A 15,844-nucleotide genomic window follows, 5' to 3' on the forward strand; every position below is an offset into this window, starting at 1 on the left:
GCTCTGTTTCTCCTCCGCGCTGGGGCTCTGCCAATCAGCTGGCTTCGATCTCTCCCCATCCTCTCATTTTCCAACTTATTCCTTCCCACTCTCTCTTTACTTCGATTTCCCCTCTGTTGCTGACTTCGATTTACCCTGAGCTATGTTGGTTGTCTGTGAGGAGCAGCCAAAGCTCTCCAGCCCAACAATGGATGACATTCAGACGCTATATCAGAAGTGGAAGCAGTGACTGATGTCCCTTAATGGTTTGTGGACGACAGTTCAAAATTGGCATTTTGTCTGTTGCCATCTGTTTTTTTTTTGGGAAACAGAAGTCACATTGAGGGTGGAGCTAAGAACAACCAAACGCTGAATTAACATCTTTCTACAATCAACATGATGCTATATTGACAAAGACTTGAGACTAGAGATTGAGACATAAATTCACTTTACTTTATTTTCTCATATACGTTTATACAGCCAAAGGTTAATAAAGAGTATGCAGGTAAAAGGCACTTCTGCATTGGCTTTACTTTTCAGTACCATAAACCTGCTCCCCTTTGTTAAACCAGCACATGTGGAACATTTCTTATCAGCAGCACAACGAACCCAAAGCGAAAGCATTGAGCACTTTGGCAAGATGGCAAGATGGCAGCGGAAGCAAGACAGTATCCTGTGGGACTGTGGTTCAGTGGTGAGCGGGGTCGTCTTTCAATGAGAGGATCAGCTATCTGAACCCCGACTCCGCTAGCCCATGTCGATGTGAGGGCAAGACACTTAACCCCAAATTGCTCCCGTACCTTAGCCACTGCCATCAGTGTATGAATAGGTGATAATGGTTGAATGATGTCATGTGGTGTTAAAGCACCTTGAGTGATCGGAAGACCAGAAAGGCACTATACAAGAACAGTCCATTTACTTTGTGTCCCCACCAAAGCATGATCCATCAACAGGCTTTTGTGAGTCACTTAAAATGGATTTTCTGAATGTTTTATGATTAACTAATTTTACACACCGTTTGTACATTTGTAAATAGTTTGTTATTTCCCTTGCTCCACATGGATTCAAAAAGAGATTTGATTATCTTAACGGCATACTACAGTGATGACATTGTTCTATGTCATAACCAATTTAAGTTTGAAGTCAAGTACACAAGTTAAATTATTGATTCTTAAGTTCTTGGAAAGGCTAGCAGTGACATGTAATGTGATTAAATAATCTGTGTAAAAGTATTACATTTAAAGTGTTAGAATTTCTTAGGACACGTGTCTGAAGTCTTAAAACTGTTCACATAGACCACTCAGCATTCTCACGACCTACAGTGTCAGTCAAGTTTGATTGTAGCTCAGTGGATCACCATGAGGAAGTTAGGGCAGACTAGGCCTTGAGTAATCCTGCACTTCTTCTGCACCCGCTCTGCTCTGAGTTCTATTTCTGGTGCTCTCTGGGGTTCTCATATCGTCGAGTATCTTCTAATTATCTGAAGAGATGCACTATGTTACACTTACAGTGCAGCAGATGTGGCCTAGACCCAATGAAACAAAACCACAGGAATACAGCACATCTTAAAGTGACAGCTCAAGTGAACTCAAGTTTAAAATCATATTTAGAAATCCTAAAGGTCTGTGGTCATCCAAAACGTCAGGAACATAGGTGTATATTGTGTGATGAGGAGCCTCAAAATGTTATAGGGAGGTGCGTACAAGTGGTTTCCTTACCAACAATAAACTTTGGTTTCTGTGAAGGTGATATACTTTACAGTCCTTACATGAGTTTATGAGTTTTACCCAAGTGTCTGAAATGTTCTTTATTTTTGATAACGAGACAAGAGTGGCTGAGGGCAGGTGCAGGGAATTAAACGAGAGAGAAGACACAGAGGAGACACGGAACCGGGTGTTACAGGGATGGATACCAGACGTCCCAAAGGATCAACAAGGGTGGGTGGAGGGGAGCCGGCGGAGGGACCAAGGGCATGGCAGAAGCAGTCTGGGGGGTGGGCCGGCGGGCGATCACCAGGCAAAAGGCGCGCCAGAGGGCGGGCCGGAGTACAGGGATGGGTAGCTGAGGTACCGGGCACAGGAGAGGCCGGGGTCTGAGCCAGCTGGGATGGTGACGGGACACTGGGAACTGGAGCAGGATGAGATGGCGACAGGAGACTGGGAACCAGAATCGGGAAAGGGGATGACTGCGACGGGACACTGGGAACTGGAGCCGGATGAAATGGCGACGGGACACTGGGAACCGGAAGCGGGCAAGGGGGGAACGGCGATGGGACAGACGAGAGTGGGACAGGGGAAACGGCTGGGACGGCAGTGGAACACGGGGAACTACCACCGGGCGGGAAGGGGACGGAATAGGAACAGGAGGGACCAGAGCCGGCCGGGGCAAAGACGGGGCACAGGGAACTGGGGCCGGCCAGGACAGAGATAGAGCACGGAGAACTGCGGCCGGCTGGGACGGGGCAGGAGGAACTGGGACCGGCCGGGACGGAGACGGGGAAAGAGGAACTGGGACCGGCCGGGGCGGAGACGGGGCAGGAGGAACTGGGACCGGCCGGGGCGGAGACGGGGCAGGAGGAACTGGGACCGGCCGGGGCGGAGACGGGGCTGGAGGAACTGGGACCGGCCTGGACGGAGACGGGGCACGGGGAACTGGGACCGGCCTGGACGGAGACGGGGCACGGGGAACTGGGACCGGCATGGACGTAGATGGGAGAGAGGGAACTAGAGCCGGCCGGGACGGTGACGGGGCATGGAGAGGTCGGATCGGCCGGGACTGCAGCACGGCGGAGGCGGCAGTGGGAACCGGTGGCGACTGCGGCACCGAGGCGGCAGCGGGAACCGTCGGGGGCTGCGGCACCGGGAACCGGTGGCGACTGTGGCACCGAGGCGACAGCGGGAACCGTCGGGGGCTGCGGCACCGAGGCGGCAGCGGGAACCGGTGGGGGCTGCGGCACCGAGGCGACAGCGGGAACCGTCGGGGGCTGCGGCACCGAGGCGACAGCGGGAACCGGCGGGGGCTGCGGCACCGAGGCGGCAGCGGGGGTTGCGGCACCGAGGCGGCAGCGGGAGCCGTCGGGTGCTGCGGCACCGAGGCGGCAGCGGGAACCGGCGGGGGCTGCGGCACCGAGGCGGCAGCGGGAACCGTCGGGGTATGCGGCACCGAGGCGACAGCCGGCGGGACACAGGGAATGCCGGACAGGAAAGCCTGCGGCTGCCAGGGGGCAGTGGAGAACGGCCGGGGCTCCGACAGGTCACGGGGAATGCCGGACAGGAACGCCGGCGGCTGCCAGGGGGCAGTGGAGAACGGCCGGGGCTCCGACAGGTCACGGGGAATGCCGGACAGGAACGCCGGCGGCTGCCAGGGGGCAGTGGAGAACGGCCGGGGCTCCGACAGGTCACGGTGAATGCCGGACAGGAACGCCAGCGGCTGCCAGGGGGCAGTGGAGAACGGCCGGGGCTCCGACAGGCACGGCGAGGGCTGCTGGGGCTTGGGCTGGTAGCCAGACAGGGCTGGCGGCGCCGACCCATCAGGCGGCCGGGAACCGCAGCCGGCCCGACACGGCTCGCTTGAGAGTTGCAGATCCCTCAGTTGTACGGTCAAGGAACTCTGTTGGTCGTGGAGCTGCTTGTACTTTCCAGAGATTAACCGCTCAATTCTTAAAAGACGCTCCTCTTGCGTCTGGAGAGCTGAGCGCACACTGTCCTCTGCTGAGCCAATCATGGTCGGATTGTTCTGTCACGGGGAGTGTAACAGGGTGAGGCTCAGGCGCAGAGAGACAGAATGGACAAAATATAAGTAACAAAAAGGCGCTCTTTAATGAGGCAAAACAGTTGAAAAATAAACAAGGTCCAAAAGGGGCAGGCAGAGGATCATCGGTCAGGGCAGGCAGGGTCGGATCGGCCAGGGCAGGCAAGCAGGCAGGATCAGGAACACAGACAGGACGACGGGAAAAGGACACGGAACAAGAGACGACAATCCGACAGCAGACAAGGGAAAGACTGACACAATATATAGGGGGGGAAACAGGTGTACGACATCAGACAGTAACGAGACAAGAGTGGCTGAGGGCAGGTGCAGGGAATTAAACGAGAGAGAAGACACAGAGGAGACACGGAACATAGGAGACACGGAACCGGGTGTTACACAGACGAGTCAAATTTTAATGCTGTCAATTTTGAAGGTGAATAGAAATGCCAGAAACAACTGTTCATCTTCTATTATTTGAGATGGGGATATAACTTCTCAGAACTTCAATCTTTTAATTTTGTATTGGTACGTACAGTATCCATAAAAGCACTTTTGTTTGTAGAGGGTATAGTTAGGGTATAGAGGGTCATAATTTGCTTAAATGTCCTTACAGGTGCTTAAGAGTGTTTTGCACAGTTTATGGAGTTAATGTATCCTAACTTTGAGTGCGTAATAAATTATTTAAAATAATAAAAAAGAAAATGTTCTGAAACTATTCTGGTGTTTGTTGTCCATGCACCATTTATTGTTGAACTGCAATGTAGAATAGTAGAATTATAAGAACTACTATGTAAAGCAGTTAAGTTAATATATGTCTCTTCAGTTATGTAAAGTATTGTGTGTGGGGGGGGCACAAAACTCAATCTCGCCTAGGGCAACCAAAGGGTTCTATTTACATATTTGCTACCATGTTACCCGTCTCGTGACCCCTCGGATTTGTGTTGGGAACCAATGCAACAGATTACCAGCTCTTTAGCATGTTGGACAAGCCAGCATGGCACTGTCACATACAAATGATCCGATAACACTGGTATGAAGAAGCCATTTGATTCATTTGACCTGACATCACAAAAGATCAAAGGTTACATTTAGCCTGAGTACAGTATTTTGGCCTTCATAGGGGTTTAAATGATTAGATCTCTTCCAGGTAGCATGTGTTTGTGATTCTTTACAGGCAGCAGGACACGTCCTTACACACACATGCATGACATTACTTTTCCAGGCAGGCTCACACACTCTCACGCACAACACACAGGGTACAGTCGGCTGCTTGGGTTTGGGAGACCAACAGTGAGAACACAGTAAGGTGTATAAACTCACATATTTTCTTCTCTGTCAATGGACTTGTAAGTGTTTCGCAATACAAGTCCCTTTACTATACAATTTCACTTTCTGTTTGATTTACTTTTCTGTTGACATTACGTATGTCAGACTGTGCTGGTATCATGAACTGCATCTGCTACCCCTGTCCAGCCATGAGTGCATTTACAATATAATTGAGCAAAAAGTCATACTATTTTAATTTGTGATCTCTCTGACCTAAAATGTAATATTTAGATTTACTGAGCCAATTAACTGTGTGTGTAACACAAACACTGTGTAAAAGAAATGGACACAGCCATCATGACATCACCACTGTTTTTTTGGAAAACCAAAAGTGGCCAGGTAGTTAAGTTACATGTTAAAGCAACACTATGTAACTTTTCACTTTTGGCGCCCCCTTCAGGTTTTTAGGTATTTAGGTATCGATTTCAGTGTCGTAAATACCCAGTGACGATAGATGCAGCCTCGCATACACTTGTATTGAGTTGGGATCATGTGTTGTCCTGTATTATAATATTATTATTATTATTATTTGTACGTGTCACGGGTTATAAAAGGTGACGAGGGGGAGGTGACGCGAGGGTTTTTTTGTTTGGAGCGCTGACCGACGGCGGACTCAGAACGGCAGCAATCCGGCGACTTTCTATTTTGGATTCATACCAACGGGCGGGATCACTACTAGAAGACTGCGCAGGAACACTGTGAACTGGCCCAGCACCTACCGGACTAGGGTGAAGTAGCGCGACGATTGAACGCGCGCCCGCCAAGTCTCTGCCTGGTCGATCAGCTGTTTGTCGGCTTTTGGGAAGGCAGTCATTTCCTTTTGTTTTGGGAGACTGCAAATGTGGAGTACGTGTGATCGAATACAATATTGTTGACAACACCAAAAAGCTACATAAAAAAGCTACCCTTATACTGGAGCTGCGAGCGTGGAGTGGCACTATATGACATTGCGTAATCACTGCCAGAAAGCAGGTCGAGTACATCCGCCGGATATACCGGGCGGCTCCAGAATCTTACATAGCGGAGTTATTTCCCCACAGACCCCCGATGGCAATAGCGGAGACGCAAATCGTCATATTAAAAGTCATTGTAGCGGCACAATTTTTTTCAAGCTGTTATTTTAAGGTCCAAAAGTTACATAGTGTTGCTTTAACTCTCAGTTTAACATGTAACTTACATAGCTGACTTAGTTGGCAAGGTAAATCATTAATTCACAAATACTGTGATATTATTTGGAATGCTTTTCTTGGTTAGCCGCAAATTATCAGTTACCACTGTGGTTCCTAACATTCCTGTGCACTTTCACTTTGAAGGGTCAAAGTTATAAGTTGTAAACGTCCAATAACAAGTTCACGGAGAGGTAAATGCTACCTACACAGTCATGGATACACATTGCTACACCTCTTTCCTGATTCACGGGTGTTGGTGTTAGTGACCTGCTTTATCTGCGTTTTACCAAAAATGCAAAACACACTGACACTTCATTGACACTTTCGAGTTTAGACCCATTGAAAGCCTCAATAGCAACATGTCAGTCGGTCTCTAAAATTATAATTCAATTATTTGTCACCTTCAATTGTCTTTTTGTGTAGGGTCCGAGTGCGCGCATGTGTGAGAGAAGTGTAGTTAGTTGCTGCATTTTGTTTGTGATGTGTGCAAAGTGTGTACAGCCTAGGTACCTTGGCTTGCATCCATGATTGCCACCGGGTATTTTGCATTCTGAATGGGACCATACTTTACTAAATATCATCATAGATTATTAAAGGAGAATTAAAAATAGTGATTAAGATCATAAACTCATGTTTACTGAAGTAATAAATCATGTCATTTTTTTCATCTACTACTACTACTCTGTGTCAACTGTGTGCACAGAATCCTATTTCTATGTAATTATTTCATAGTGCACTAGTGATAATGACTGTCTGTCCTTGCAGATGGGAGGTGACAGCATGGACTAGCTGCTCTGCGTCCTGTGGCGTTGGCATTCAAACCAGGAGTGTGTTTTGCATGCGTCTGTTGTTCGTTGACCAGCAGGATATTCTGACTGTGTCAGAGGATGAGTGCAAGGAATACAAACCTGCCATCCTGCAACCCTGCAACCAGGTGGACTGTCCTCCAGCCTGGGAGACAGAGCTATGGCAACAGGTGGAGACTTTGTTTGTGTGTATGTGCTTATGCATGTTATTGTGTGTGTGATAGGAAATCTGATACAGAATGCTCCTCCATTCATACCTCTATCTTCTTCCTCTGCTTCATTTATCCAGTGCTCCCAGTCCTGTGGTGGGGGTGTCCAAGTGCGGAAGGTCTACTGTCAGCAGCTCTTGTCCACAGGGGCCCAGAGAAGGCTTGGAGACGGGCCTTGCTGGGGGGGAAACCTGCCACTAACAGGAACTGCTGCAACATTGACTGTCTGCCCTATTTGTCAGAAGGAGAATGGGGAAAGGTGAGCTCCAGCAAGTGGAAATAAATGATGGTGTAAGCTTAAATAAAAGTTGCTGTTTTAAATTTTGCAATGTTTCCATAGGAACAGATCAACTTTGAACTAAGGCCCAAGCAAATCTTCATTTATAAAAGCAAAATTTTTAGCAAGATCAGTTCAATGGAACCACAGCCAAAGATTTTTGTGACTAACAAACTTAGGCAGGCACATTGGTGACATTAACCAAGAGCAAAATGCCTCGACAATGCTGACATCTGAGGGAAAGAAGAGCCGGAGAGCCCTGAGCTGTTTTGCCTAATGCTCCAAATACATCTCTTGAATACACTGTTTACCTATAGCGAATTGAACAAGTCAAACCAATATAATTGTGTTTTTCAATGAAAATATGGAGAAAAAAAACATTCCTGTACTATGCAAACAAATATATTTCAATCTGTAGTGTTCGGTGTCCTGTGGTTTGGGGATCCAGCGGCGGGTGCCACTGTGTTGCTAGTGGACAGCAGTGGGCAACCAGGTGACGCTGGCTAGGGAACTGTGCTCAGGATTGCCCTCCCCGCCACTCGTACAAACCTGCCGCATGATGGCTTGTCCCAGTAAGAACACACACACCTCTTGTCCCACTGACCTTTGACCTCTCAGCTGAGAGTCCATCACGATGAAGCTCGTTTATGATCCTCATTATGTTTGAACACAACTTTGTCCTCTTTAAACTTCAGCTTTTTGTTTAAAAAATACATTTTGTATTATATGTTCACATGACATGGTTAGATCAATATTAATGAATACACACAGAAATATGTATTAATTTGTTTTTGTTTATATATAATGATAACTCAATTTCCATACATTCAAACATATTTAGTAATTTATATGTAAACAAAATGCTTATGTAAATCATTTTGTGTGCATTAATTAATATTGAGAATGATCTGACCCCATAATCCAATATTAGTTTTATATATCAGAACTGGAGAGTTAAATTGTCATCTGCATTAAAAAAAAAAGTACCTCTCACTCTTCTTTTTTCTACAACAGAGAAAGAGATGAGACCCAAAAAAATCCAGAAGGTTCTGGTGAAGAACCAAGTTAGACAGACACTTGGACGTCATCCAAAGCGCAGAGGCTATGAGAAGGGTTTTAAACAGTGTCCACAGTTCCTGGGTATGTACAAAATCTACATCCAAACTCGCAAGGAGAAGCGCCTCCACCTGACTGTTGGTGGCCATGCTTACCTCCTACCCAACACCACCCTAGTCATCAAATGCCCCGTCAGAAGGTTCCCCAAAGCCAACATCCGCTGGCTCAAAGACGGACGCCCCCTCCCCAGCTCCAAACACCTGGGAGTCATCAAATTTGACTCTCTGAAGATCCAATTTTTGACTTCAGAGGACATTGGGGTGTACAAGTGTGTTGCTGGACCCGCCTCAGATATCTTAACCCTCCAGCTTATAGGTGGTGACAGCAAATTAACTGGCAGACTGTCTACTGCCAGTCCTCCCAGGTGGGACTACATGCTGCCTGGTTGCCATTGGCATCACTCAGGCATGGAGCTGATTTGGCCTGGCATTAGTGTGTCTTTGCTGCCCCCTGGTAACCATGAGGCCGTACTGCAGCCACAGGTGAAGGAGAGACTGATTAATATCACCCTGAAAGCTGATAGAGGAGAGATCCAACAGGAGCAGGCCTCGTATCTCATCTCCTCACTGCTGACCCACATGTCTGCCTCCCAGCTCTGGACCATAACTCCAGGAGGTGGAGGACAAGCTAAAGGTAATTATAACCCCAGCTGCCTATGCCGTGCAGTGTTTCACTTTGAAGATCTTGTTAAATACCTTGTGGTGCTCTTCTTATTCTCCTTTCAATGTGTGTTTATGTCATCAGTTGCATCCATTTATTAAACTTGTTTGTAAATGATTCACAATAACAACAACAACAACTTATATTTTGTATTCAGACCCCTTTAAAATGTTCACTCATTCTTTCATTGCAGCCATTTGCTAAAATCAAAAAAGTTCATTTGATTTCTTATTAATGTACACTCAGCACCCCATCTTGACAGAAAAAAACAAATGTAGACATTTTTGCAAATTTATTAAAAAAGAAAAACTGGAATATCACATGGTCATACGTATTCAGACCCTTTGCCGTGACACTCATATTTAACTCACATGCTGTCCATTTGTTCTGATCCTCCTTGAGATGGGTCTACTCCTTCATTGGAGTCAAGCTGTGTTTAAATAAACTGATTGGACTTGATTAGGAAAGGCACACACTTGTGACCTAACAGCTCACAGTGTATGTCAGAGCAAACGAGAAGCATGAGGTCGAAGGAACTTCCCAGGGAGCTCAGAGAGAGAATTGTGCCAAGGAACAGATCTGGCCAAGGTTACAAAAGAATTTCTGCAGCACTCAAGGTTCCTAAGAGAACAGTGGCCTCCATAATCCTTTAATGGAAGAAGTTTGGGACCGCCAGAACCCTTCCTAGACCTGGCCGTCCAGCCAAACTGAGCAATCGTGGAAGAAGATCACTGTGGCTGAGCTCCAGAGATGCAGTAGAGATGGGAGAAAGTTCCACAAAGTCAACTATCACTGCAGTCACCAGTCGGGGCTTTATGGCAGAGTGGCCCAACGGAAGCCTCTCCTCAGTGCAAGACATATGAAAGCCTGCATAACGTATGCCAAAAAACACACGAAGGACTCCCAGACTGTTATAAATAAGATTCTCTGGTCTTATGAGACTAAGATTAAACTTTTGGGCGTTAATTCTAAGAATGGAGAAAACCAGGCACTGCTCATAACCTGCCCAATACAATCCCAACAGTGAAACATGGTGGTGGCAGCATCATGCTATGGGGGTGTTTTTCAGCTGCAGGGACAGGACGACTGGTTGCAATTGAAGGACCGATGAATGCGGCCAAGTACAGAGATATCCTGGAAGAAAACCTCTTCCAGAGTGCTCCAGACTCAGACTGGGCCGAAGCTTCACCTTCCAACAAGACAATGACCCTAAGCACACAGCTAAAATAACAAAGGAGTGGCTTCGGAACAACTCTGTGACCATTCATGACTGGCCCAGCCAGAGCCCTGACCTAAACCCAATTGAGCATCTCTGGAGAGACCTGAAAATGGCTGTCCACCAACGTTCACCATCCAACCTGACAGAACTGGAGAGGATCCCCAAATCCAGCTGTGAAACACTTGTTGCATCATTCCCAAGAAGACTCATGGCTGTACTTGTTCAAAAGGGTGCTTCTACTCAATACTGAGCAAAGGGTTTGAATATGATATTTCAGTTTTTTCGTTTAAAAAAATGTGCAAACATTTCTACATTTGTTTTTTTCTGTCAAAATGGGGTGTTGAGTGTACATTAATGCGAAATAAAATGAACTTTTTTGATTTTAGCAAATGGCTGCAATGAAACAGAGAGTGAACTGTAAAGGGGTCTGAATACTTTCCATACCCACTGTATATATACAGGTCCTCTCTCTATATATATATATATATGTGTGTATGTATGTATTGTGTCTATATATATATATATATACATATACTGTATATGTTTACATAATATACTTAATGCCGAGAATGCAAACACAGCCCTTACTGCAGGCGTACAGAGACCGGATAACCCGTAGCAACGAGTCCGGAACCCCATACTCCCGCAGCACCCCCCACAGCAATCCCTTGGGACCTGGTAGTAATCCTTCTCCAAGTCAAACTCTCTTGGGCAAACTCCCAGTACCCCTCGAGTATTCTTGCGAGGGTAAAGAGCTGGTCCACAGTTCTTTACAGTGAGAAAAGTCTGGGTAGGCCTTGCTTTCCCTCCTGAGCCGTCGGATGGTTTGCCAGAACCTCCATGAGGCCAACTGAAAATCCTCCCTGAACTCCTCCCATGCCCGAGTTTTTGCATCCGCGACCACCAAAGCTGCAGCTCTTCTGGCCTGCCAGTACCTGTCAGCTGCTTTAGGAGACCCCCGGGCCAACCAGGCCTTCCACATTATGTTAGAACATGGTGTTCGCTATGGACAAACCGTGGCTAGCACAGAAGTTAAATAACAGAACACTGCTCGGGTTCAGATCGGTCAAGCCGTTCCTCCCAATCACCCCCCTGCCAGGTTTCTCTGTCATTGCCCACGTGAGCGTTGAAGTCTCCCAGGAGAACTATGGAGTCGGCAGGTGGTGCCCTTTACAGGAGCCCTCCTACCGATTCGCGACCCTCTCGTTCTTCGGGGACTTGTGAGTATCCCTACTCCCGCCCGGTGCCTCTCACCCTGGACAACCGGAAGACGAGAAAAGAGCTCTCAAGTACAGGTCCAATTAGCTGTTGTTCCACTGAACCTGTGGCTTTCACTCATCTCCTGATCAATGCAATTGTGATACCCAGGGTATTCACAATAAGTTCCTTCCTGTTTTGCCTACATTTTTAGTCTTCTTTACTTTAAATATTAATGTGACTGCAATTTTCAGTCTCGTCCAATCAGAGTGATACTTTTTGAGATGAGGAGTTGCACCACTCCACTGTACTCATTTACAGAGATCTCCTTTGTAAGGGTTACAGATACTGGAACCCAAAAGCATGACACGTAAACAAGAATGCAGGAGGAGGCTCTTTACTTGGTGATTCAGGCAGGGTCAAAACCGGGTGGTCCATCAAATAAGGCAACAAATTCAAAAAGGGGTAGGCAAAATATTAAGTCGGGTCAACAGGCAAACAGGGTCGTAACGGGCAGATCAGAATTTGTATTTAGGAATTCGTTGGAGAGTTTGGCACCAACACACAAGACAACTAGAACGGGCACTCGGTAGAGCGCATACCTTCGCATATCACAAGATTGGGCATTGAATTATGAACATGTTGGCATTAGTTGCATGCCAATTGGACAAAAATGTATCGTGCTATGGTAAAAAAAAAATGTTGACCTTTCCATGACCTTGACCTTGACCTTTGACCCGATTGATCCCAAAATCTAATCAAATGGTCCCCAGATAATAACCAATCATCCCACCAAATTCCATGTGATTCAAGAAGATTTGACCTGTTCATGACCTTGACCTTTGACCCGATCAATCCCAAAATCTAATCAACTGGTCCCCGGATAATAAACAATCATCTCACCAAATTTCATGCGATTCGGTTCAATACTTTTTGAGTTCTGCGAAAGATTTTGACCTGTTCATGACCTTTGACCTTGACCTTTGACCCGATCGATCCCAAAATCTAATCAACTGGTCCCCGGATAATAATCAATCATCCCACCAAATTTCATGCGATTCGGTTCAATACTTTTTGAGTTTTGCGACTAACACGCATACAAATAAATAAATAAATAAATAAATAACTAGATGAATAAATAAATAAATAAATACACGGCGATCAAAACATAACCTTCCGGCATTTTCAATGCGAAGGTAATCAGAGGACAGAGGACAAAGTGGAACTGAGGGAGCTAAATAGTGAGGGACTAATTGAGGGGATGGGCTGCAGGTGAGAAGGGCATGAGGACCAGGTGAAGGGAATGAGAGACAATCAGGTGAGGATGACAGGATCTGGAATGACCGGAGAGTTAATTAAGCAGGCAGGCAGGATGAATATAACTCTGAAGGTGGGGAAGTCGTGACATTCTTGACTTTTGCATCTCCTTCATCAACAGTGCCCACTGCAGTACATCTGTGTTTCCTTTGCTTTCCACAAGACTTCTGAACCTGTTAACCATGTCTTGTTGTTTCGAAGCTTGTGGACAGCCACTCTAGTAGTGTCGTCTGCAGGAATATGTGATGTTTGGAATATTTCATCCTTTCCATTTTCCTTCCTCTTCTAATAAGACGCTGTTGACACATTGGTTATTTGGCATGTTCACCTCTGGCATGTTCACCTCTTCTATGGCAGCTGTAAACTGTGATGTGGAAAATACTAGGGACTTACTAATTAGTTCTACAACATATATGCACATACTGTAAATTTATGTTGACTTTATATTTCTTATTTCCACCAAATAAGAAAAAATACAGGCCATTATCTTTTTTTCACATTACACACACTGTCATCTTGGTTAATATAGGATACGTGAAAATATGATATATTAAAGAGTATAACATTTAATAGAAAGACAATATCTGTTTATGTTATTTGCAAACCAGCGTTTCTATCTTGGTCTCAAGTAGGGAATAAGCTTTATGTTGTGTTTGTACCTGATTTGTTTCACAGACAAAATGCCCAACTGGTCAGAACGCTCCTCATTGGAAACATATGCGAATAGACCAGTAATTAACAGACAGCAGCAGACTCAACCACTGGCTTTTCAGAAGAACATCAACATCAGCATTGGACACAGCACCCACCTAACCAATACTACCCAATCACTGACCATACGCTGTCCTGTAGAGGGCTTCCCTCCTCCCAAAATCAGCTGGACCAAAGATGGAGCTCTGCTGCGGCATACTGACAGGTAACATACTGCTGACATAGTCATCAAAGTCCTTTCAAACTTGGATGTATTTTGATCAGGATATCATAATATGCCAAATAATACAACCCTGGGCAGTATATATATATGACACATTGCTTTCAATGAGCTCTGTGTCATAGAAACGGTCAAATCCAAAACAAAAATATATATAATTATCATCTGAAACAGTGGCCAAAAACCGTTCTTATTCTATTTTATCTCGAAATTTGCTTTTGAGAGAAATAAACTTTGTATGATTTCAGATATTGCCATTTTTATGAAAATCTTGTCGAGCAATGTTTTTTCATTTACATTCGCCACTCGTTGATGTCTTATCCCACCATGAGCTGTTAAAATACAATGTACAACACCCACCCCAGCTCTTTGCACACAAAGCACACAATCTGCACTATGCTGCTGGCAGTTGAGCACATAAATATGGGTGATTTATTTCTGACGTTAAATGCAAGAGACTGCTTCATACAGCATTGCACAGACAATGACAGACAGCTGCAAAGACTACACGTGTGTGTGCGTGTGCGTGTGTGTGCGTGTGTATGTGATAACTTAGCCCCTCCTTTTGTGTAAGTTGTACTTCTCAGAAAGTATTGCAAGCTTTTTGTCTGTCTGCAGGGTATCCTGGGATATCGCCGAAGGACTCCACATCACCCAGCCCAGACTGTCTGACGGAGGCCATTACAAGTGCATAGCTACCAACACACATGGCTCAGACTCAGAGACATCTCAACTACTTGTGGCAGGTATATGTCCTAAATGTCATTATTTAGCAAATCTCTAATTGTGATTTAATATTTCTGTCAACCTAAAAATTAATGTACCTATTACCTTCAAGCATAATTGTATACAAAGAAAAACACATACAGCCCCTACTTTCACGGTAAGCCATCTACCTTGAATATAAGTGTATATTCAAGGTGGAAGGGGGGAAAGACAAATAATAGATCAATAAATACAAACGTTCTTCTCTTTTGGTATATTTCTTTTACATCCCACAACTGTTTTTGTCCAGTCTAGTTTTGAAGGTTTTGAAGATTAGCATCAGTAACTTAAAAAGTAAAAAATGAACTTAACCAAGATAACCCACAAATGACGAAAGCAGAAAAGAGATTCATTACCGCAGAAGTGACTGACACTGTTTCGCTGTGTGTGAAACTTCAGAGCCACCAGCCATTGCAGTGTCATGGAGAAATATTTCAGACCATGGGATGGTGTTAGGCCACAACTTCAGGTCCACGGTTGGGGGGCGAGTCAGTGTACGCCCTGGCACCAACCTTACGCTGGACTGCCCCGTTACTGGTAGGTCACAATAACGTATTGCATAAATAATGTTATTTTAAATGGCCAGTTCACCCAAATGAGGAAAAATAATATTTTCTCACTTGATGGACTTGAATGGATTGCATTCATTTTCAACTTTTTTTTAAAAGAAATTTTAATTTTTTTAATTTTTTATTCAAGGCAATGGCAGCAAGCTACCCTCAAGGCACTGGCATTGTGGAGTCTTAAATTGGAACAGGATGCGCACGGGATTAAACTGCTCAACCTTCTACAGTATGTTGCAATGAAATCTGAAGTAATGAAATCAGGTGTAACAGTATCACTCATATTTTAAGTCAGGTAGTGACCGTTTGCGATATTGCAGGGCAAGGTTATGTATGTCTGCAAGGCAGTTGGAATGGTGAGGCTCACAACAATGGCTCGAAACTACATTTTATTTGGAAAATTGAGGTGAATAAAAAACATTTGTGTGGCTGTGGCTCAGTGGTGGAGCAGTCATTCTTCAATCAAAGGATTGGCAGTTTATCCCTGCTCCTTCAATGGGTGTGAATGGTCAGATAGTGCTGATGGACAGGTGGAAACATGCATGGTAGGCCCTGCCATC

General features: G+C 45.4%; 1 protein-coding gene across 4 annotated transcripts in view; it reads left to right on the forward strand.

The window, feature by feature from the left end:
* The window catches only part of adamtsl3 (ADAMTS-like 3), a 48,489-nt gene that overhangs the window by 22,118 nt on the left and 10,527 nt on the right, over positions 1–15,844 (forward strand). The window contains exons 3-10 of one of the 4 annotated variants that reach the window (XM_056412510.1): positions 6,990–7,200; positions 7,320–7,498; positions 7,935–8,088; positions 8,531–9,265; positions 13,701–13,941; positions 14,575–14,702; positions 15,121–15,258; positions 15,421–15,513. In XM_056412510.1, coding sequence (XP_056268485.1) covers positions 8,073–8,088; positions 8,531–9,265; positions 13,701–13,941; positions 14,575–14,702; positions 15,121–15,258; positions 15,421–15,513 — 1,351 coding nt within the window. In that variant the 5' untranslated portion in view covers positions 6,990–7,200; positions 7,320–7,498; positions 7,935–8,072. Of the gene's footprint in view, positions 1–6,989; positions 7,201–7,319; positions 7,499–7,934; positions 8,089–8,530; positions 9,266–13,700; positions 13,942–14,574; positions 14,703–15,120; positions 15,259–15,420; positions 15,514–15,844 lie in introns of those variants that run through there. The other 3 variants (XM_056412511.1, XM_056412513.1, XM_056412512.1) reach the window with 3 other exon arrangements.

The sequence above is a fragment of the Pseudoliparis swirei genome, chromosome 4 (genome assembly GCF_029220125.1).
Source record: "Pseudoliparis swirei isolate HS2019 ecotype Mariana Trench chromosome 4, NWPU_hadal_v1, whole genome shotgun sequence".
NCBI classification, from domain to species: Eukaryota; Metazoa; Chordata; class Actinopteri; order Perciformes; family Liparidae; genus Pseudoliparis; species Pseudoliparis swirei.